Source organism: Corylus avellana, chromosome ca1, assembly GCF_901000735.1.
Source record: "Corylus avellana chromosome ca1, CavTom2PMs-1.0".
NCBI lineage: Eukaryota > Viridiplantae > Streptophyta > Magnoliopsida > Fagales > Betulaceae > Corylus > Corylus avellana.
In genome coordinates this window covers 466,827-489,829 of record NC_081541.1, presented here as the reverse complement: position 1 = coordinate 489,829, position 23,003 = coordinate 466,827, and the positions used below count along the sequence as shown (strand labels likewise).

Below are 23,003 nucleotides of genomic sequence, written 5' to 3'. Positions count from 1 at the left end.
TAAAGCAAACTTGGATGGAAAATTATCACAAATTGTTTCATCTTGAGATATTTATGAAAGTCTTAAAGCTTTTCTTCAAAAATAAAAAAGCAAAATTGCTTACATGTAATTAATTGCCAATTTGCGTGATTAATTAATTCATTTGGTTTGCATGTGATCGAGTCAAGTGTTGGCCGGGAGGCTATGATCGTCCTTGATTTTTAATTTTCCTCCTAAAATCTCTTTATTCAATTAGATATATACATATTTTTAAACTTAAAATTAAATTTGGCCCTTATCAAAATTAAGTTTAATCATTATTCATACTTTGACCCCTTATAAAAAAAATCCTGATTCCTGAATCTTACCAATATAATTTCAACCATGACAGGCGCTATTTGATGTCAATGTACATAAATGAAAGAAAAAACTAGTATTAATTAAATACGTGTGTTAATATTTTTTTTTTATGTTGATAAAAACTGACTTCTCATTATAATTCAAGAAACTAGAGCAAATTGCTCAAGTAACAAATCATCATGAATACAATCAGGGTATATCTCTCCAACAAAGTTCCTGGTCATATTCCAACACATGTTTTGCAAGTAAGTGAACTACTTGATTTCCTTTCCTCCTAATAAACGTAGGTTGCCATTGTTGAAAAGCTCGAAGTTCTAATTTGATATCCTCAATAATATGCCCCATCCAGCTGTTGTCTGTCTCCACCGAGTTTACGGAATCTATCATAGATTTTGCATCCCCTTCAAAGTGCACCCGGGAAAGGCTTAATTCATGACATAATCGTATGGCCAAGAGAATCACCATAGCCTCCGCTGCTGCTGGAGCCAAGCAACCATTCTGAACCACGCATCCTGCTGCCTGCATATTCTCCCGAGAGTCTCGTATAACCACCCCAAGCCCCATACGACCATGTTGTCTCGCCAAAGCCGCATCACAATTTGCTTTTGCCCACCCCATCACCGGAGCTTGCCAGCTGGCCGTGGTCTGTTCTACACGTGTAATCATAGTTGCATTATCATGCCCATGAACCAAGGTGAAATCCACAATGGCCTGTTTTGTCTGAGCAATTATCACCTTCGGGTCTGTTAAGGTGCCTCCGTGAATCAAATCGTTTATTCCCAGCCAAAGACGCCGAGACATACCAGAAAATTGTTTTATTTCCTTCTGGCCACACCTGTCAAACAAATACCCCAGCAGCTGCCGAAAATCCTGTCCAGAGAATGAGCACTTTTGGAATTTTGCATGACCCATAGCCCACGCATCCATAGCCAATGGGCACTACCACAAAATATGGAAACCTGTCTCCACCTCCAAACCACAAACCGGGCAAAGGGGATCCAAAATAACCTTTCGTTTGTATAAATTTTCCTGGGTCGGGAGAATATTTTGGCAGGCCTGCCATATAAATTTTTTCTCCACGTTAGGCACCGGTAAAGCCCATAATCGTCTCCAAAAAGCACTACTCCCCGTTGTTGATGAACTAGCTGCCTTCCTTTGATTTACCAACTCCTTTTGCATATGATATGCACTATTCACCGAAAAAACCCCATTCTTAGTGCCCCTCCAAATAAGAGAGTCCTCTTGATTGGTGCAACTTAAAGGAATTTCCTTAATATTTTGAACCTCCTCTTTCGTAAATAAAGAGGCCAAAAGAGTGATATTTCACCACTTCAAGTGTACATCAACAAGGGAGCTAATCGTTGCCTCTCGGTCTAGTAGGGTTGGTGGGGAAATAATTTTGAAAGTAGATGGGATCGGGAACCACCTATCTTTCCAAATCCGAACTTTGCAACCATTACCCACCCTCCATATCAATCCTACTTGAAAAAGATCACACGAGCCATGAATACTCCTCTATGCAAAAGAGGGTCACCTACCCACACTTGCCTCTAATATAGAGCACTCTAAGTAATATTTCGCCTTCATAATTCGAGCAATTAGACTGTCTGGTTGGTGCCAAAGCCTCCAACTTTGTTTTGCCAAAAGAGTCTTGTTAAAACTAGTAAAATCACGAAACCCCATCCTTCCGGACTCTTTTGACAAACCCATACACTCCCAACTCATCAAACTCACCCAAGATTTATTTTCTTTATGTCCCCACCAAAACTTACGTATTTGTGAATTTATCTCCACACAAAGAGCACGTGGGAAAAAAAAAAACACTCATGCAGTAGGTACAAATCGCTTGAATTACAGCCTCAAGAAGTATTTCCTTGTCAGCTTGAGATAAAAATTTCAACTTCCAATCTTGGAGCCTCTTCCATACTCGGTCAGTGATTCCCTTAAAAGATGCTATTCGAGATTTTCCTACTAGAGCTAGGAGTCCCAAATAAGTGTCATACCGTTAAGTCAATGAGAGACCCGAAACCTCCAAAATTTCACCCTTATCCTCCATGGAAGTATTCTTGCTAAAAAAAAATAGGAAGTCTTACTAGCATTGAGGCGTTGGCCTGACACAGTTTCATAAAGCCGTAAAACATTCGTAAGATTCTCCATTTAGTACGATTAGCCCTACAAAAAAGAAAGCTATCATCTGCAGAGCATAAATGGCTTATTCAAGGGCCCCCTTTTGAAGTAGGAACCCCCGTCAAAGCCCCATCCTCATTTGCTTTTGTCAACAATGCACCCAAAGCCTTTGCACAAATAATAAATAGATATAGAGAAATAGGGTCTCCTTGCTGCAACCCCCTCTGCAGTTTAATTTTTCCACACGGTTTCCCATTAACTACAACGGCATATTGAACTGATGTTACACATATCATAATGAGATTTATCCACCATGATTCAAACCCCAGATGCCTCATTACTGCCTCCAGGAACCGCCATTCTACCCTATCGTAGGCCTTACTTATATCTAATTTTACCGCCATGAAACCTTTCTTCCCCTTCATACGTGCACGCATGGTATGGAGCGTCTCATAAGCCGCTAATACAATATCAGTGATCAATTGCCCCGGTAAAAATGCACTCTGAACAGGTGAAATAATTTGGGGCAAGATCTTCTTCAATCTATTCACAAGCAGCTTGGATATTAACTTGTAAGTCAATTGCAAAGGCTAATCAGCCGAAATTTCGTCACACTAGTAGGGTTTTTAACCTTTGGAATAAGAGCAATATTAGTCAAATTCCAAAAATCAGGCAAAATACCAGAGTTGAGTGACCCAATGATAGCTCGACATATATCATCCCTCACTAGATTCCAATTTTTCTGATAAAAATTTGCCGGAAACCCGTTAGGACTCGGGGCTTTTAGAGGAGCCATTTGATGAAGTGCAAGCTGGACTTCCTCAGTTCCTCTTTGGTAAATGGCTGTAGCAACTAACAATTCATAGCCGTTGTAACTCGACTGTTTAATGGTTGTAAACATGGCATCATATTTCTTGCACTTTCAGAAGTAAACAAGCCATCAAAATAATTGACAAAAGTCAATTGTACCTTTTCCTCCAACGAACATGGTCTCCCCTTAGCATCGGTGATGGTGTAAATGATGTTGGATTTTCTGTGGGAGTTTGAACAGGAATGGTAAAATTTCGTGTTCCTATCACTGCTCTGCAGCCAGCCAATTTTTTCTCTCTACCGCCATTAATAATCAAATTTTTTCAGCAACAGAGTCAACTCCTTTTGAATAATTTTCGTCTCTCCACCTACCCCTTCTTCTTCAGTCCCCTGTAATACAAGAAGCCTTTTTTTGTAATTGGGTGATTTTCTCCTCAGTAGCTCCATTACATCCCATCTGCAAGCGCACAAGAGAGGCTTGACAACGTGATAAATTGGAACCTATATCATGCCACCCATTGTCTACGTCAATTATAGGAGCCAAAGCTTGCTTTAAAATTCCCTCATAGCCATCGTCACACTGCCACTTGGTCTCGTATTTGAAGTTTCTATGCCCCCGCCTGTGCACACCGTCTCCCTCCAGGTAAAGTATTAAAGGGGTATGATTAGAACAGGTAGTAACTTCTACTACCACTTCCACATCCGGAAATAGGCCTCTCCATTCGGAATTGGCCACTTCCCAATCTAAATGTTCCTTAGTAAATTCCTTCTTATCTCTATAATTGCTCCAAGTAAACTTTGGACCTCGGAACCTAAGATCCGAAAGTTCACAATTTTCCAGAACTTGTCGAAAAGCTAACATTTGGCTATCTGCACCAAAGTAATAGTTAATCGATTATTGATCCCGTTAATTATTTCATATATGGTTTCCCTCTTTCTTTCTTTTTCACACGTAACATTTTTTTTAAGTTAATTATTTTTCTAATTCTCTTTAATTCTATTTCAAAATTAGTAAGAAATGTAATGTACGTGAATCAATAATTTGTAAACTTGAAACCATACTTTTACTTTAAAATATTTAGTTTGATTTTTGTAAACCAAAAGTGCAATTTCAAAATAAATTGCAAAAAAGTATTGTTTTGAAGTTTGTTTTTAAAAAACAGCAATTTCAATTTTTTTTTTAAAAAAAATTGTGTTTTCAAATAGCAGACAAGAGAAGCGTTTTAAAAACCGCACATTTTTAAAGGTTAAACAACAATTTTAAATATCAAATTATGATTTTATAAAATGCTTAATTGCATTTTTAAATGGCAAATTTTCAAGTTGTTCAAGTGAACCCTTAATGGATCAGTATTAAAAAAGGGGAAAAAAAAAAACGTCGACGTTTTTGTGATTGGCCCAACATAAGGTGGAACCGTGGAAAGAACATTGAGATATTTTTTCTCTTTTGGTTGCAAAAAAGAAGATGAGATGGTGGAATGTTTGGGTCCCACCCTAAATATCTTCTTCTCCTATTTGTGCGCCGAAGCTAAGCACTAAAGCACGTCATGTGGCTTCGTTTTCGGCCACTAAGCACCTAGATAGCATTGAGGCCCAATCACTGTGCTTCCGCCACGTATCCAACCTTTCAAAAGGGGCTCTAGCCTCTATCTTGCCTTGTCCTTTTCCATCGCATGGCTGAATCTCCTCCTCCTACCCAGCTTGGCTCCAAGGAGGGCGTAATCTGCTACTTTATGGATCACGGCTTGCAGCTGCCAATCGTCTTCTATTTACTTTTTTATTTTTTAATATTTATTATTTATTAAAATCAAAGAAATAGCTGGAAACAATATAATATAAATGGTTTCAAATATGTTTATGACATATAGATTGTTAAAGGAGTTTTCTTTTAAATTGTTTTGGAATCAATTATTTTAAAGACGTATTAATTTAATATAATGAATTGGAAAAAAACTTTGTTGTTTTTTTTTTTTTTGTTTTGGTAAATGGAAAAAAACTTTGTTAATTTCTAAAAATCAAGACAATCTCCTTATCTCATGTCTCATATATTCATATATGTTATTTAATTCCATGTTTTTATTTTTATTTTTATACAAAACTTACCCCTTTAAAATTAAATCGACTAATATTTTAGTGATTATTATCGTAAGAGCAACCTAACATTAAACAGAAAAATTAAAACAACATCGATACAATGAATTTGTTTATAATATTTTGACATAAAATCCTTGAGTAATCCGATGACCATACATTTTCGAACCAATTGATCTCTTTTTTCTTATTAATCTCCCACACATCAAGTTCATCTACTAATACTTCTTAATACAATGTTCTTTATGAGCTGGCAAGCTTTCATTGGCCATCCTTTCCCACCAGCTAAAACCTTAACACACCAGATACGAACCCGAAAGAACTTTATATAAATACTCAACGAGCTCCCATAGAAATGCCGTTTCGTCGAACCCTTAAGACCCAAAACCCCAAGTTTCTTATGGTATCCAAAAACACGAACCCGGCTGAGGGATTCTACTTGGAGCCGTCCGGAATGGCTCTACCAGGACTCGGACCATTCGCCACGACCACTGCAACTACGACCACGACCGCGACAACGGCGTCGACCACCGCTTCGTCGGAGGATCTGAGTAAGAAGATCCGAAAACCCTACACAATAACCAAGTCCAGGGAGAGCTGGACCGAGCCCGAGCACGACAAGTTTCTCGAAGCTCTCCAACTGTAAGTAACAGTCCTCTTCAAAATGAGATTGGAATTTTGAGTGGTTTGTTAGGGAATTCAAGGTTTTGAGCGGGGTTAATTGGTGGAGGAGAGGTTGAGGTTTTGTTTGGCTGCTGAGGATAGTTCTGTGTACTATTTTTTTCTTTTTCTTTTTAGTTGATTAAAAGAAATGTGTAGAGTAAATTTTTCATGTGTTTTTTGGTGGGCAAACAAGTGTAGATATAGGTTGAATTGGGTCTTGTAGGAAAACGTTTTGGAGTGTTTCCTTGTTGTGTAAATTTTATTGTGCATAGAGATAGAGTCTCGGTTTCTGAATGCAGATATTTATTTTCCTAATTTTTATTTTATTTTTCCATTTTTTATCTGCTGAGGTTTCATTCTTTCTTGATATGAGTATTTCAAGTGTAGTTATAGCTGTGTAGCCGTATGGTTATATAAGGGCATTTTTGGTGAAGAGTTCGAAAAGATTTTCTTTTTCTTTTTCTTATTTAAATTTGTTATTTGCTTCTTCTTCTTCTTTTTTATTTTTTTAATAATTTTTTGGAAGCAAAAAAAGTATCATGAAATTTTGGTGATGTTTCCAAAAAAAAAAAAAAAAAAAAAACCATTCACTATACTTTTCATTTTGACGTGTCCTATATTTGGAAATTTTAGAACGTAGTAGTCCGTCCATATCTTCATATTCCTAAGAACAAGAAGACAATGCGATACAAAAATTTCGGAACAGTTGGCCAAAATCAATCAAAATTATAACTTTTTACCAAAAACTGGTTTTGAACTTTAGAGAATAAGTGAGAGCAAGCTTGTGAGGTGAGGGATTGCCAAAAAGGAGGGATAATATCGAATTAGTTTAAAGTCCTCTCTTTCCTCTCAAATTGCAGTTTATTGGTTTCATTTTTTATAGTTCTACTAATCGACTGTGTGGTAATAAGGTTGGTACTTGGTATCATTGAATTACAAATAACTTTTTGACATTTTACCATTAATCAGTCCAAAATCATTTGCAGTTGACGTGTGAGAAAGCAAGAAATGACATATTTGAGACAAATGATGTTTAATTTGCTTCTTTGGTTTAAGTTCTTTGATGCTTCCATTATCGTACAACACAGTAAATGGGCTATATGATCCTGCTGAAAAATTTATTTTATCGATAAAAATTTCAATCACAGTTCAAAAATTATAATACTTTAGGCTCTTTATCGAGTTAGCTTAGAGGAACTTGGTGTGCTTAAAACTTAATTTACTTGCCTAAATGATCATGCCTTTTTTTTAATTGTTAGTTCTTGTTCCTACTTTCTGTATTATTCCCTGATACTACCTATGTTTGTTATTGTACTCAGCTTTGACCGTGACTGGAAAAAGATTGAAGCATTTGTTGGGTCTAAGTCAGTTATACAGGTGATCTTAAATGCCAAATTCCCATTCTGTTTACAAATTGTTCATACCATTCTTTCTGCATGATTTATGTGCGTTGCATATTGATCTGGATTCTTTCATTTACTCAACAACCCAGGCTATTTTCTTTTCTTTTTTCTATTATTTTCTTGGTTAGTATCATGTTTTTTTTCCATCCAAAAGAGGTAGGGAGGGATAAGGAGGTCTTCACTGTTTCGCTTATGCGTCTTTCTTAAGCTCTCTTTTGTACTTGTGCTTATCTTCAATAGCATCTCATGTTCAAGATAAACTGTAGCTGTAAGGCTTAACTGACAGAAAATGGTATAAAGTGGGATAAGGTCGAACTTTTCACTTGTCAGTTTGTTCTCCTACCTAAGGTCTCATTATTATTTTTATCTCCATTTATGTTATTGATTTTCCATCGTGCTCTCTCTCTCTCTCTCTCTCTCTCTCTCTCGGCTGCTGTCTAGGTTTTCTGTTTATGTTATATGATCATACAACTCTGCTTATACGCCACCATTGAGCTGGCATTGGAAATAAAATAATTAGAGTAATTGTGTTGGCCTGAATTATTTTGCTTGAGAAATTGAAGTATGCTTCAGCTTCCTGCTCTCTCACCGCTGTCACCGTGCCTTATGGTGAAGAATGCATTAAATGATGTTCATTGAGAAATTTTTGATTGTCACATGGCTTGCATAAGAGTGTGCAATTCCAGTTTCTTGTGGCTTCAACGTTCTGCAATTGCAATTGTCTTTTTCTGTAAGAAGTATCATAATAATTTAGGTTTTTAAATGTTATTTCCAGTGATGTTCTCTAGACATTCATTGTGCAGTGTCAAACGCATTGAAGGGAACAAATGTCTTTGTGACTTAACTGATGCAATTATCCTAATTTAATTCATTTGTTATGAATTCTGATACTCATAAGGACACCTTTTGCAGATACGTAGTCATGCACAAAAGTACTTTATGAAGGTTCAGAAGAGCGGGACGAGTGAACATTTACCTCCACCCCGGCCAAAAAGGAAAGCTGCTCATCCATATCCTCAGAAGGCTTCAAAAAATGGTCAGCATAGTTTATTTCAAGTAGGGTTAGTTGTTTTAATACCAACTTAGTGCAAACCCAGGCTCATATGTCATATTTGGCAGCTCCAGTGCTCTTACAAGTGTCGGGATCTTTTCAAACCTCATCTGCTCTGCTTGAATCTGGATATGTGTTAAGGCCTGATTCCTCATCAATGCTTGGGAGTCCTGTAACTACTGCTGCCATGCCATCCTGGACGAACAACAGTATGCAGAACCCTAATATATCGCATGGGACAAAAGGTTTGGTTTCTCACATATTTGGATTTCACTAACTTCAACATGATTTCTACTTTATAAATGTATCAATGGTAGTTGAGTCTTCCACAAAAGTAGCTTCAAAATGTCATTTGTTTTCCATATGATGTTTCCTTTCCAGGGCCAACAGCGACAAATAACTGTTGTAGTAGCACTGAAAGCACTCCAAGAACACGACCTGTTGCTGAAACAACTGATAAAGGAAAACATAGCCATTCATTGAGAGGTTAGAACTTTAATTCATAACTGCATTCATTCTTTCTAGAAAAGCTATATTACCTAACTGGTTTTCATAGTTTAATAGTGTTTTTGATATTCTTCGTCTTGGAAGTGGAATAAATTCAGGCAGATTTCTGGAAGTGTATTTAAAATATAAATTGTGTTGATACAAGCACCAATTTTCTGTTCCAACAACATTCATCAAAAAAAAAAAAAAATTCTGTTGCAACATGTTTATGAGCCAATGAGCCCCCTCTGCAATTCCCCTCCTCTCTCCGTGAAAACTAGGGGGAAGGTATGGTCATTGTTTCAAGACCTACAGCTGCTGTCTAACTTAGCAATAACAGGAAAAACAAGTTTTATGAATGCTGGATTTTTCGTTTTTGATAAGTTGGATACTGGATGTTCCAAATTTCCAAAGTGCGAACTCTATTTTTCAGAATGTTTATAATGAACACTTCCATCGGTGTTTGCCAACGTGATGCTGCTATGCATATGTACAGGGCGCCAACCATTGTAGGGTTAGGTGCCTATATCCTGCATGAAAATGGGAGGCATTATTCCATGCTTGCTCAACGATAGTAATAGTATGATCACTGTGCTAGATACTGGATTTTGGAAATATAGTGCTCCTCCTTGTGTAGCCAATTATGAAATATAGACTTGTTTTCTCTAATTGACCTTGCATCCAGAACCACTGCTGACATTCACCTCATGAATATTCTGTGGGATCATTGTTGATGTGTGCCCCTGTCACGTTCCAATTTCTCTCATTTAATTACGATGACACTTAATAAAAAATGATCGTTTTATTAGATGCTAGCAGTGATTCATCATGTATACATACTCTAATGTCCTTTTGTTTGATGCAGTTCTGCCTGACTTTGCTCAAGTATACAGTTTCATTGGCAGTGTCTTTGATCCAAACGCTAGTGGTCATCTGCTGAGGCTAAGAAAGATGGACCCTATAGATGTTGAAACGGTATGTAAAACCTATATCATGTTGATCAAATTCTTTATATATAAAGTCATGCTGTATGTGGTTATGTGATGTGTGTATGCTGTTTGGTAGCAGAGATGCTGCTTAATCTTGAATGAGCATAAGAACTTTTAGCTTGATGAATCTTCACCTGTACATTGCAACTTCCTTAAGAACTAATTTTGAGTTGTGACTTTGACTAACCGGGGTGTTCTCAAAAATCACAATTCGCATTTCAGTGCAAAGGCCAGATGGAGCCTTGGTACAAAGCGCAAGCATTCTCCTCACCAAACTAAAATTCACATTATGCAAATGCAAGAGAAGGATATAAAAGCACAAAAGTGAAAACAAAAAATCAAAATTGATTTGTTTAGCTTATTAGCTCAAAACAGTTGGAGCATTATGCAATTGCACAAAGGTTTTAGGTCCAAAAAAGATTTTATAAAAAATAGTTGTGTTTCCACAAAAAATGCTTGCTTGTTGCACTCTAACCGTGCTTTGCTTTAAGGTCATGAAATGTTTTCTTTTTGTGCTTTGCACTTTGCGTGGCGGGTGCTTTTAACAATACTGCCAACTGTTACAACTGTACATATCCACATATTCTTTGAAGATGACTTATATTCTTATTTACTCGTATCTTTGGCTCTTCTTCAGGTGCTACTGTTAATGAGAAACCTGTCAATCAATCTGACCAGCCCCGATTTCGAGGACCATGTAAGGCCCCATTCATTGAGCTCTTATATTTTAGTGGAAATATTTGAGCAATCTGCATGAATACCAACTCTGGTAAAATACCCGTTGTAATATTAACTTGGGCAAGAATCTAAGTCCTTCACTTTGGCTAGTCCTTTAGCAGCCCAAAGTTTAATTTGCTAGCAGTGTGCTTTTGGCTGATCTTGACTGGTATGAAACTACAACTTTTTAGGCCTAGTAATGATCATCAATTATCATTGTTATTTGGGTTTGGCAATTTGCAGCTTACTATTATGCTTTCAGAGTTTGATGTATAAGATTTTTTTTTTTTTTGCTTCTGCTTTAATGTATTATGCATTAAAAACTGACAAATGATGGTGTGTTAGAAGTGCTTTCACTCTATACACGTTAAGGTCGCATGCGAGCCAAATTTTTTATCTGATTTTAGACTTTTTTTTTTTTTTTATCTTTTTATTTGCTTCTGCTTTAATGTATTATGCATTAAAAACTGACAAATGATTGTGTGTTAGAAGTGCTTTCACTCTATACACATTAAGGTCGCATGTGAGCGAAATTTTTTATCTGATTTTAGACTTTTGCTACGTGAATTATATTGCATTGTGAGTTTTTGCATGATTTGTATAATGGTCCAGTAAAATGACCTAAATTCTGAGACTGCAGCAATCAAGTACATTCGGTTTGAGGTGGGGGAGGGTTCGAAAGTTCGTTTCTGGCATGATATTTGGTGTGGGGAAAATCCTTTGAAGCAAGACTTCCCTTCTTTGTTCAGCATCGCTAGGCACAAAGAAGCTTGGGTGAAGGATAATTTTACTTGGAGGAATGGGATTGTAGAGTGGAACGTCATTTTTGTGCATCCCGTTCAGGATTGGGAGATGGATTTGATGGATTTGGTTGCTCCTTTTTTTGATTGGTTGTACTCGTGCAAGATCTCTGTAGGTACGGTGGATCGTATTTGCTGGGCCTCGTCTAGGAAAGGCAAGTTTGAGGTTAAGTCGCTCTTCAAGGCATTGTCTAACTTTGACCATGAGGTGTTTCCTTGGAGGAGTATTTGGTGCACAAAGGTGCCTTTGCGAGTGGCTTTTTTCGGGTGGACCGCGGCCCTAGGCAAAATTTTGACTATTGATAATCTACGTAAGAGGAACTTTGTGGTGGTGGAGTGGTGTTGTATGTGCAAAAAGTCAGGAGAGTCGGTAGATCATCTTCTTCTCCATTGCGAAACCGCAAGAACTCTTTGGCACACTATCTTTAGTCGGTTTGGGATGCTTTGGGTTATGCCTGGCAAAGTGAGGGATTTATTTTATTGCTGGTGGTCGGGAGGTCGTGCTCGAAGCGCGGTAGTTTGGAAGATGATTCCTCTATGTCTTATGTGGTGTATATGGACTGAAAGAAATGCTAGATGTTTTGAGAATTCTACTAGGACTATAGAGGAGCTGACTCATTTTTTCTTCTTTACTCTTTACTCTTGGACAGCCGCTTCGCTAGCTCCTTTAGTAATTAGTTTTTCTGACTTCCTCTTTCATTTCTCTCCTTCCTAGGCGCTCTCTTTTTATACTTCCCGTGTATATGGGTTGCGCCCCTCTGCGCTCTTGTTATATAATACTTTTACTTATCAAAAAAAAAAAAAACAAATTAGAAATGAAAAATCATGAGCAAGGACAGATTAGATTTACCTTATGCTGAATTACTGCACAAATTTGATCATAATGGTTAGTTTTTGTGACGTAAAGATAGGAAAATCTGTTTACAATCTTTTATTGGGGTTGGCTACACTTGGAGAAGTTAGGATTTAAGACGGTGGTGTATAAAAGAATTAGTGTTTATGTTGTTTAGAGTTCAAAGGCAGAAGGGGCCAAACTCGAGGAAAACTGATTCCTGAAATGTTCTGAAATGCAACAAAAGTAGGGTTTTATGGTTGGTTCACGTTGCTTTGGCTTGTAAAATTAGACAAGATTCTGTGCTGTTCAGGGCTGTGAATAATACTTCAGAATACTAATGGTACAAATTAGAACATAGGAAGAAAGAAAGTACGTTAAACTTGTTTAAAAAAATGCTCAAATCCTAATATTTGAAGGAACTAATAATGCATTTGGTAGTTTCTCTAATAAAGCTATAGGCCATAAATAGGGTCCAATAACTGAACTAGACTCTTACTAATAAAGAAATAGACACCTCTTGTAGCCAGAACGCATATTTAGCAGAAACAAATCCAAATTGTGGGCAGTCCCTGGATTGGGGTGGCTGATAGCTTTAGTCGTAGTTTCCTAGGTGATATTCTCTGACCATGCAATGGCACTTCCTCTGTTCCATATTTAACTCTCGAGGGAAGGACCTGATTAGAGGTTGGCAAGTCTAGATCAAATCTTAGGTTCTTGACACAATAGTTCAGTTCACCTCAGACTGGTCTTATGCTATTGCTTCTTTTTTTTTGTCCGAGTAAATGCTTATTTATACTAGTTCATCTGCATCATTGCCTCTTTGTGGATATGATGCTTATCTTTTGCTTTGGTGCAGAGGAAGTTGCTGTCATCGTATGAGATTGAAACAGACACAACTGATTATGGTGATGCAGACAAAACCTTGTATAGTGAGCAGTCCAAGACTGTTGCTTAGCTTGGGCAGAAGAGTTTTGTTACTTACGGTGTTGGCTTGTGCACAACCACCCATCGTGATGGTGCCAGAGGAAAGTGCGACATTGTGACTCTTGATAATCTGCTGCACTGGTTTGCCTATAGTGAGGTCTTTGGCTACAGATTTTTGTGTTATGTATATATGTTAACAAGGAAAAATAAAAGGAATACATAGTGCGGGAATGTATAGTTGTTGAAGTTGTTTTCTGAAGGCCGATCCTGTATAGTGTACTAAGTGTAGGTCTTCTTGTTGTCAAGTTTTGCTTTTGATTAATCTACTGATAATGCGCAAGGCGCAATACCTAGCTAGTGTATGCCAGTGTAATCAAATTATCAATCCTATCTGGAAGCTATTTATTCTTGATTTACTTCGTATAATAATATTTGGTTCTTCATTGCTAGTGGATGTTTTATGTACATTAAGAAGTCTGGTATTTATCTTTTTTCTCATGGGCTGCTAATGCTCAACAGTGTACCAAATCATTAAACCAGACATGGCCATTTTGAACCGGTCGATCCCAAGTTCAACACTAACCAGCAACCTTGTAATTCGATGTCATCTTTGTACCATGATTTAAAACATTTAAGTTGTTAATATCAAGCACATACACATGATCATATGAATGCTCGTATGACCAATGGAAATAGATCAATAGCAATCATCTCCGGATATGTGGAATTCGATGCCCATTTTTATTATTATTATTTTTTTGTGTGTTGAGGGGGTGGTGGGGGATGGGGTGGGAAGCCTCCTTAAACTCCCAAGTTGAAACCCGATAGGAACTATAAGCAAACAAACACATACAACCAAAATGCCAATATTAAAAATTGAAAATATCAGTCGTTCCTTGTAGTATGTTTTTTTTTCCCTGTGTTTCCATATATACTGCTCAATTCTTTTTTTTTTTTTTTTGAATTATATAGTGCTCAATTCTCGACCAAATTGTTAGGTACAAATGTGATTTTTTTTCTTCTTTCTTTTTTTCACTAGACTACCTATGTCGCAGATGAACCCTAAGATAAAATTGTATATCCACTACTGAAATTAGTTGAGTACCAGGAAGACAGCTCCAAAAGCACATACTGGTCTATTGCTCATGCCAAAATCTTATGTCAACCTGATTGCCAAGACTGCTTCGACCACGTCCACTTCCGGGAAAAGATGCTCCAAGTTCCTTCCCAAAAAGAGCATTGAACTTCCTGTGATTATCGTCTCTAGCAACATGAGGATCTAAAGACACAACAGAAATGAAAGATAGCAGAGAACTCATCACTATTTTATCTTAGTTCTGAATAACTTATCCCAAACATGATAAAAATTCATCACATAAATCTAGTTTATGGAGTAGTAAGGTACCTATAAAGTACTGATTTGGCATTCCAAGACCAGCAAAATTTGGTTGCTCATAGGTTGGGTAAAAATCTTGCATTGGGTTCAGCTCCTGTCCGTAACAAGCTATTTGATTAACGGGAAAATCAGGCATTACACCTCTTGGATGTCCATTTAGTTGGCGAGGAGGAAGTTTGTGTGGGATGGACATCTGTTGTAACAGCATATGATTAACAGGATGATCAAACATGGTTGGCTCACCATGAGTTTGCTGGAAACGAGAGGGTAGCACACTTGTAGAGCAAAACTTGTGGGGAGAATGAGTGGAAGGATAGGTCTTTGCCTTCGTGGAATTCCTCGCAGGATGCAGATAAGTTTGAGAACCTAGAGAATGCAAAAATGCCTGTCCCGTATATGGCTGAGTGTGATGAAACTGTGGGTAAGATTTCTGTGCACGAGTGTGATTAGAGGGCTCCAAGCCCACAAAGCCATAAGAAATACGGTCGGTAGTAGGATGTTCTGAATGCAGTTGAGAAGAGTTTTCATGACTGAGGGTGACATTTAGACCAGAGGGCTTCTCAGTATTATGAACCTGTGAACTTGGGCTAAACAACGAATTCTCATCAGATGGAAGCCAGAAGTCATCATCACCTGTAATCAGACTGTCCTCATCAGGTAAAAAGCAGTAGTCATCAAAGGTAATCAAACTGTCTTCATCAGGCAAACAAATTTCAATGGTTGAATCAGATTTTTCATCGAAGTCCCTGACAGGATTAAGTTTCAACCCCTCTTTAGGTTGGACTTTTGATCCAATTTTGGCCAGAATATCATCAGAGACCTGCTTGTTTCCCTTCATCTCACTTGAATCAGTTAGCGTATTGTAGCTTGAGGACATAATGCCTTCTTGATTGACCACACTGGGTCCATATTCATCAACTTTTGATGGAAAGAAACTGTTGTCCATCACTGGAGATGCAAACCCACAAGGCAGCGAAGCATTATCCTTTGTAACCCTGCATTGGGAACCCTTTTGGAGAAAAAGTGATGCATCAGTTAATTGCAACTCCTTTGTAAAACTAGTTCCACGTAGTGCTTCCTGATTGTCAGATTTTCCAGCATTCTCCGGGCCAAAAATGCTAATCACATTGCTGCCAGTGCCAACTTCAAAAAGAAGACTTTTATCTGGAGATGCTGCCAAATCTGTAAGGACTGTACCCTTCTGCAACAAAGAAAGAAGATGCTGTGATGCACCACACTGATTCGGAGAATTTGGCTGTCCATTTTCTGTATCATTAATGCTGCCATCTTGCTCATAGTGATGCTGGATTGAGTCATTTTCATTAATCTTGAATAAAAAGGATAGTTCAAGGTCCCCACATGTAAGAGCGCCTGTAGTCACAGTTGGTTTGTTACAACCAAATAATTGCTCAGAGATCCCAACTTTAGCAGATTGTGAGGTATATGTCGTAAGCTTGGGTGAAAGTTCATTTCCATTGGATAAGAGGCGGCTGGTCTCAGTGGCATTTCCATGAGGCATCCCATACACTTTAGATCCACCTCTCATGTTGCTAGAGATGCCACTACCATGTTTTTCATCTGGGGACAATGTTAAAATGGAAGTTTTAGATTCTCTATGTTCATCCCCACAGCTAAATTTTATGAACATTGATGCAGATATTGTAAATTTCCAGTAAAAAGAATATTACTCAAAGACTTTTGAACCCACACATGATGAACTATGCACACAAGTATACCTTCTTCAACAGACTGAGGAGCAAATGCAGAAGAACATAATGCAAGGCTTTTGGTGTAATCAGACTGTGGACCAAAATAAAGGGTGTTAGGCTATAAATATAAATCATCCTTCAGAATGATTTTAAGTTGTCAACACTAGAAATTTAGCTTACAGCAAGAGAAATGACACAAAAGCTATTCAGAAAAGCTATATCTTTATATGATTATTAAGAAGTTAACCATCAGGTTTTCCCCCCACATACTCAATTATCAGCTGCATGGGATGAGAAGTTAAGAAAAGAACTGCGAATACAGTAAGTCTTGGTGTATTAGTTTCAAAAATGTAAACTATTCACCTTTGTTGCAGGGGAATGAGTTAAAGATTTTCTATCAAGATTCTCCTCAAAGAATCTGCTTGTAAAACCTGGGGTTATGGTCGGAATGGTAGCACAACCTTCTATGGAAGCTCTATTGTCAGAATTGTGGTTTGAAGCAGCGGGTGCTGCGTATTGCTCTGATTCATTGCATACATCCACAGGCCCCTTATCCTTTACAGAATCCTGTAGCAGTGCTACCATATCTGGGTCTAAATTTTCCTTACGATCATCTGAGATTTTGTTTTGCTTTTCTTGAATTTGGTTTTTCTGTTCCTTCCTCATCAACTCAAATGAAGCTGAGTAGGAAGAATTATAATGTTAGCATCTGGAGAGTAATTAATTGATAGATTATATTACCAAACTATTAAAGCAAGAATGTGCCAATCTACCTTTTCTCCTCCTTTCCTCCTCTGTTATCTCATGACTCAAGTGCTCAGAAGAGCCACATGTTTCATCTTTATATGAGTCACTAATCTGCCTTCGTAAAGGAGGCACTGCCTGAAATAATAGCAAATAGCAAATTTCATCTCTATTTCTTTCGTTAAACTGTTTAATATTAGGACCAAAAGAGGAATGATAATTGTTAGATTATTGCCTAGATTCATAGATTTCACATGAAGCTGCTGAGTGTTCAGACCGCATTGGTACCAACTGAAAATGTATAATATTAAACAGACCTTATAGGGGCGTGGAGGCCGATATGGTTCATCACTCCTGTGGAGCAGACAACCTTTTTCTCGAACTCCTAGAGAAGAAGCCCCAGCTAGACATCCAGATACTCTTGGAAAAAAACCAGCTCCCAGAAGTCCATCATGTCCAGAATTTTGCCATGAATGTCGAGATAGGTTGTCATAACATTTTCCAGAATCTGGATTACAACATGAATGGTTTAACAAGGCATAAAATCCAATGCAACTTCAACCTCCATATGCTAGCCAGCTGCTCACAAGCTGTATTCCCCCAAAAATTACTAGGAAATATCATGTTAGGACTAAGCAATAAGACAACACAGTGAAAGCCATATTTGGTAATGTATCAGATATACATCCAAATACTCTAGGAAAAGCACCAGTTGCTTCTATTGGTTATTTTATTAGGGGTTTTTTTTATAACCAATGTAGACAGTAATTACCGTTCGTTCTCTTAACTGAATTGTAATTAAACTCGCACTGAAAATAAACTTCTGCAACTTGAGCGGCTCAGCTAGGGCACAAGAGAATCATGGACAGGGGGGACTTTTGTTGCTCTCCACAGCGCTTTTCAGCTCCTAGGATTTCAGCATATTCTAGCTTTTCAACCAAGGTCAAAATAGGTTTTTGATAACATCTTGACTCGCAATTATCATAGGAATGGCTCAAGAAGCCACATAATCTGATTGCAACTTTTAGCTTCCATAGGGTAGCTACAGCAAGGTTATTATCCAGAGAAAATCCTAGGAAGCTCAATTTTGATTAGATCCTTCTAGGATTAACAGGGAAAAAAAGAAAGAAAAAAAAGAAAGAAAAGAACACCAAAGTACTAAATCACAGTGTATCAAACAGTCAAACAAGCTCAAATTTTGTAACAAACACTGAATTCCAAGAGATATGGGCCTATTCTAAAACTGAATGGCACAGTGTTCAACATGAAGGCGCTGATACAATATCTTAGTCAACTGGTTTGCTTTAGATGCAAAGCTTTCTTAAAGAGAATACTTCATTATAAGGCATTGGAAACATTTTGTTTTTGGTTTTTTTGATAAATAATTCAATTCATTGATATGCGCAAAGGGACATTAATTGATAAATAATTTCAAACATTTTGTCATGGACATTACAATTGGAATTTCAGTCCTTTTGTGTTTTTATTGGTACAAGTCTTATGAACAATTTAGGACTTTGCACTCAACCTTCCTAACTTAAGGCTACAGTTCCGTAATTTAAGACTACAGTTTGGTAAGAACTTAAACTACTTACTAAATCTGAAAAACTTAAAAATGGTCGAACTTTTTCCCAATTGGAAAGTACATTCACGATCAAGTAAGGATACTGTCATATCTTTCTGTTAAAAAAATGCAAGTTTATACTTGCCAAGACAAAATGAGGAGCTTTACTCATTCAGTCATTCTTACCACTCATGCCAAAACCGTATTGCCAAGACAAAATGAAACTTAAACCACGCACCTGAGCCACGCGAAGACTGTGATGAACGATTGGATGCATCATGTTCACTGGTTTGTAAACAAAACCCATATTAAAGACAATCCAATCGACCACGGACCACGTACTAGTAGTAAACATAAACATTAAGAAATGCAACGAAAACTAAATCTAGCAAGCAACTATTGATGTTCTTACCGTAAAATCGATAGGTCCAACCCACATGGTAACTGTTTGCATGTATCCAACTCGGCTAAAGAAATTAGAAATTCTCTTGTATATGAAACTTTTGGTTGTCTGAATCGTTGAAACAAGAGATAAGTCACCATCTAAACAGAAACAGTAATAATGCGCCAAGAACATGCCAACATTAAGCAAGTGGTACTCTGAGGCACAGATTACACAGAATGAACGATTGATTTTACATAATCTAGGCGATTTTAAGACTCAGAATTTCATTTCCTCCCCCATTTCTCTCAGCAACCAAACAGTAGGCATCATAAAAAATATATAATGTAATAATTAAAATATGATAAGACATATTGCAATTATAATAATGAACTATAATATTATATTGCATAAAAGTGAACATCCAAAGATATAATAAAATAATTACTTGTGAAGTTCTTCGACAGTTCCATCGGATTCACTCTGTACAATCGAACTCCGATTTTCACTTGCTGTGCTCATTTTCTCGGGAAAATTCAACGTTTGATCTAAATGAGTTTTCTTCAAATCTTAATCTCCTATTCTCAAAGCCTAAGTTCCTTAACTGCACCAACTTCAATCACCTACAAAAACGTTACGTATTAAGTGCGTGTATTCATAAAACCCAAACGATCAAGGCCTTTAGACTAAAATGTACATTCTATAATAATCTGTAAGCGTCTGTATGAAGGTACAGTGACTGAGGACCGAACTATCGCTGCTGCAAAAGCGGACTTTTGAAGTTTTTCTATGAAGATTCTCTCGCCAAAAGTGACAGGCAAATGTCTAGGGCTTTGTTGTGAGATGTGCGTTTGGGAGCAAAGAAAGTGTGAAAAACTTTTCTTGTAAGAGAAGGTGGTGACGCTGAGGTACAGAGGATGGACCACCCAATCTCTAGCATTATGATGCTACAGCTATAGAGGACTGCACCATATATGGCAGTTGGATGTGATCAAGTGTGACAATGTATTTTACGCTTATAATGAACTTACCATGAAATGTATGCCACGTATTGATATACGACCGACTTGCTACATCGTGGATTTTGACTGGCTCGCTCCTTGTTCAGATTTTACGGCTTCCAGACTGACTGTAGACTCTAGACGATAAAATAAGAGTCTGTTTAGGATTGAGTTTGAGAAATAGAATTTTTAAATCAAAAAGACTTTTTGTACAAAAGTTTTATTTTTAAACTTTTGTTAAAAGTTACTCTTTTTAAACCCTTAAAAATGCTTTTAATTTATTTACCAAACAAATATTTTTTTCTTTAAACGGACATTTTGAAAAATATCACTTCAACACTTAGAAAACCAATTCAGTCTATTAGTTTCCTGTCCAAATTGTTGACATGATATGATTTTTAATGTATCAATCACATTAAAAATAGTGAACATTAACATATCTGTCAACAAATAAGCCAAGTTACAAGTTAGAGCTGTTCCAAAGTTGAGTTCTTAAAAAAAAATGTTTAGAATTTACTATTTTAGTATTTTCCATGCATAAAAATCATTAATTTTCTGATTCAAAATCATATCAAATTATTTAATTTTAAGGGAAAATAAAAAATTTTATCCTTGGGTTTTTTGGGGTATTTCAAAGATTCTAAAAAGACAAAGAATCATTACTTGAGTTTTCATTATTTTAAAAATCAATCATTCTATTCTATCAGCCTTTTCAAACAAATTACTAGCCTAACAAAAAATTCCCTTTCTTTTGTTTTTTTAATTTTTTTTTTCAAGGCATAATTATAATTTGCAGAATCTCCTGAGTTTAAAATGTTAAGGATTCAAAAGTTTCTTTCTTTTTTTTTTTTTTTTGGAAATATAAGAATTATTTTTTAAAGTTATACATCACATTTTTATCTTGCTTTGTTAATGAGACACTGTTAATTAGTTTATTTTTTTATTTGAACGAGGACTAATTTAAGTAGTGTCGCGTTAAGATAAAAATGTAATTTTTAACCTTTTTATTTTTTTTTTATTTTTTTTATTAGCGCATCCAAATCTAAAAAGATGGGCTCCTCTCCCGGCCCAGAAAGTGGGTTGGACCCAAATGCTTATCAGGTCACCGGATAAGTTAGGCCCACTGTAGACCATACTATTATATATAAAAAGCACCCATTTCGGCTAGGGCATTTCACTAGGGTTTCAGTGCTCCACTTCTCGCTCTTTTCTCTCCTGCTCTCGCAATAACCAGGGCTTGAATTGTCCTCGCCTTCCAATCATGGTCTCTCTCTCTCTCTCTCTCTTCGTGTGCGTGTGTGTGTGTTGGGCGTGTCCAACGTGTTAATGTTTTGTTTTGTTCAATTTTCAGATTATAACAGAGAAGAACCGGAGAGAGATCTCCAAGTACCTTTTTCAAGGTACCATCTCTCTCTCGCTTGCATTTGCTTCATTTTTTTTAATAAAAAAATTAATCTGTTTTTTTTTTTGTTCAATTTATGTGATTTTGGTTACTGAGAAAACTGAGGATAGTAAAAGAATAGAAGATGAAATTAGAAAATTTGGACTTCTGTGTTTAACGTTGTTGTTCCGTTTTCTGAGTTGCTTAAGAATTGAAACCATAAATGTGTGAAAACGGCCCGCCACTTCCTATAATTAATCAAAAACCAAAAACTTCAAGAAAGAAAAATCTCAAATCGACTATAATTAACAGAACAGTGGTATGTAAATTGAGTGGAGGATAATCGTTTCTAATTTGATTGTGCAAAATGAAAACCTTTTGGCCCAAATTTGGATGTTGTGAAAAGTTAAAGAGGCAAAGAGCAATATATGGGTTTTTCATCGAGAAATAAATATAGACCAATTAAGCCGAGTGACTGCTTGACGCTCAATGGTTTTTTTTGGGGTAGGGGGGGATTATTTTTATTTTTTATTTTTTGCTTTTACGGCTTTTCTTTCCTCTTTCTAGGAAAGCAAATGTGTGAAAGTTAAAAGATTGAGTAATTATATTTTCTCCTTTTCAAAGAAATCAACATAGAGGATAAGATACAATGGAAGTTAAATAGTTGGATTTGGTCTGCTTGGCGGTTTCTGATAATTTTCTTGCTGTAATTGACATTAATTTTTTGTTTTACATTTCTTGTGTGGTTGCTGGTTTTGCCCTTTTTTTTTTAAAAAAAAAAACCGAGTATAGAATTTCTGTTTTGGCATCTCTTGATGCATTTTCTTACCTACAGAGGGAGTCTGCTATGCAAAGAAGGATTTCAATCTTGCAAAACACCCAGAGATCGATGTCCCGAATCTGCAGGTGATTAAGCTAATGCAAAGCTTTAAATCAAAGGGGTATGTGCGTGAGACTTTCGCATGGATGCACTATTACTGGTACCTCACGAATGATGGAATTGAGTTTCTGAGAACTTATCTCAATCTTCCATCTGAAATCGTGCCTGCCACCTTGAAGAAATCTTCAAAGCCTCCTAGCAGGCCGTTTGGAGGCCCACCTGGTGACCGTCCACGGTATTATAAGATATCCTGCATATTTTTGTTTTATGGACCTCGTTAGTTTAATGCTTTATTCGTATGTTCTTATTTGTTGTTGTTGTGGTGTTTTTTTTCCTAGTGGTCCACCTCGATTTGAGGGAGGTTCAAGGTTTGGTGATCGTGATGGGTACCGTGGAGGTCCACGTGGGCCTCCGGGTGAGTTTGGTGGTGACAAAGGAGGAGCCCCCCCTGACTTCCAGCCCTCTTACAGGGTAATTCAACTCTTCCTGGATGTTTTGAATAGACTTCAGTTTGTTTATGTTGTAGTTGGTTTGTTTGTTACTGGTAATTATACTATTCTATTATGATGCGTAGTCTGGTAATGGATCTTGTAATGTCAAGGTGGAAGTGTTCAATTGAGCATGCAGCTTTCATGCATCTGTGTACTATGTAATTAGTCTGCATTTTTGTTGTTAGATGAAGTTAATGTTGTAAGCATATTAGTTTCAATC

General features: G+C 37.0%; 4 protein-coding genes across 6 annotated transcripts in view; 2 read left to right on the top strand and 2 right to left on the bottom strand.

Moving 5' to 3' along the window:
- Positions 1–528: 528 nt before the first annotated feature.
- LOC132189203 (uncharacterized) lies at positions 529–1,266 on the bottom strand. Its single transcript, XM_059603812.1, has one exon. The coding sequence runs from the start codon at positions 1,264–1,266 to the stop codon at positions 529–531; it is 738 nt and encodes a 245-aa protein (XP_059459795.1).
- Positions 1,267–5,739: 4,473 nt separating this feature from the next.
- Positions 5,740–23,003, top strand: part of LOC132161929 (protein REVEILLE 6) — a 32,001-nt gene continuing 14,737 nt past the window's right edge. The window contains exons 1-8 of one of the 3 annotated variants that reach the window (XM_059572167.1): positions 5,740–6,009; positions 7,350–7,407; positions 8,346–8,469; positions 8,559–8,729; positions 8,866–8,970; positions 9,836–9,945; positions 10,597–10,656; positions 13,168–13,684. In XM_059572167.1, the coding sequence (XP_059428150.1) occupies positions 5,768–6,009; positions 7,350–7,407; positions 8,346–8,469; positions 8,559–8,729; positions 8,866–8,970; positions 9,836–9,945; positions 10,597–10,656; positions 13,168–13,266 (969 nt within the window). In that variant the 5' untranslated portion in view covers positions 5,740–5,767 and the 3' untranslated portion in view covers positions 13,267–13,684. Of the gene's footprint in view, positions 6,010–7,349; positions 7,408–8,345; positions 8,470–8,552; positions 8,730–8,865; positions 8,971–9,835; positions 9,946–10,596; positions 10,657–13,167; positions 13,685–23,003 lie in introns of those variants that run through there. The other 2 variants (XM_059572151.1, XM_059572161.1) reach the window with 2 other exon arrangements.
- Positions 14,216–19,937, bottom strand: LOC132167495 (uncharacterized). The gene is made up of 10 exons (XM_059578490.1): positions 19,728–19,937; positions 19,479–19,653; positions 19,061–19,159; positions 18,887–18,933; positions 17,402–17,592; positions 17,114–17,222; positions 16,704–17,020; positions 16,368–16,431; positions 14,641–16,209; positions 14,216–14,514 (listed from the first exon to the last, which is right to left on the bottom strand). Exons 2-10 carry the CDS (start codon positions 19,550–19,552, stop codon positions 14,372–14,374), a joined length of 2,613 nt encoding a protein of 870 aa, XP_059434473.1. The 5' UTR covers positions 19,553–19,653; positions 19,728–19,937; the 3' UTR covers positions 14,216–14,371.
- Positions 21,209–23,003, top strand: part of LOC132163146 (small ribosomal subunit protein eS10z-like) — a 2,678-nt gene continuing 883 nt past the window's right edge. Inside the window, exons 1-4 of the mRNA XM_059573338.1 lie at positions 21,209–21,295; positions 21,383–21,431; positions 22,248–22,527; positions 22,631–22,763. Coding sequence (XP_059429321.1) covers positions 21,293–21,295; positions 21,383–21,431; positions 22,248–22,527; positions 22,631–22,763 — 465 coding nt within the window. The 5' untranslated portion in view covers positions 21,209–21,292. The remainder of the gene's footprint in view (positions 21,296–21,382; positions 21,432–22,247; positions 22,528–22,630; positions 22,764–23,003) is intronic.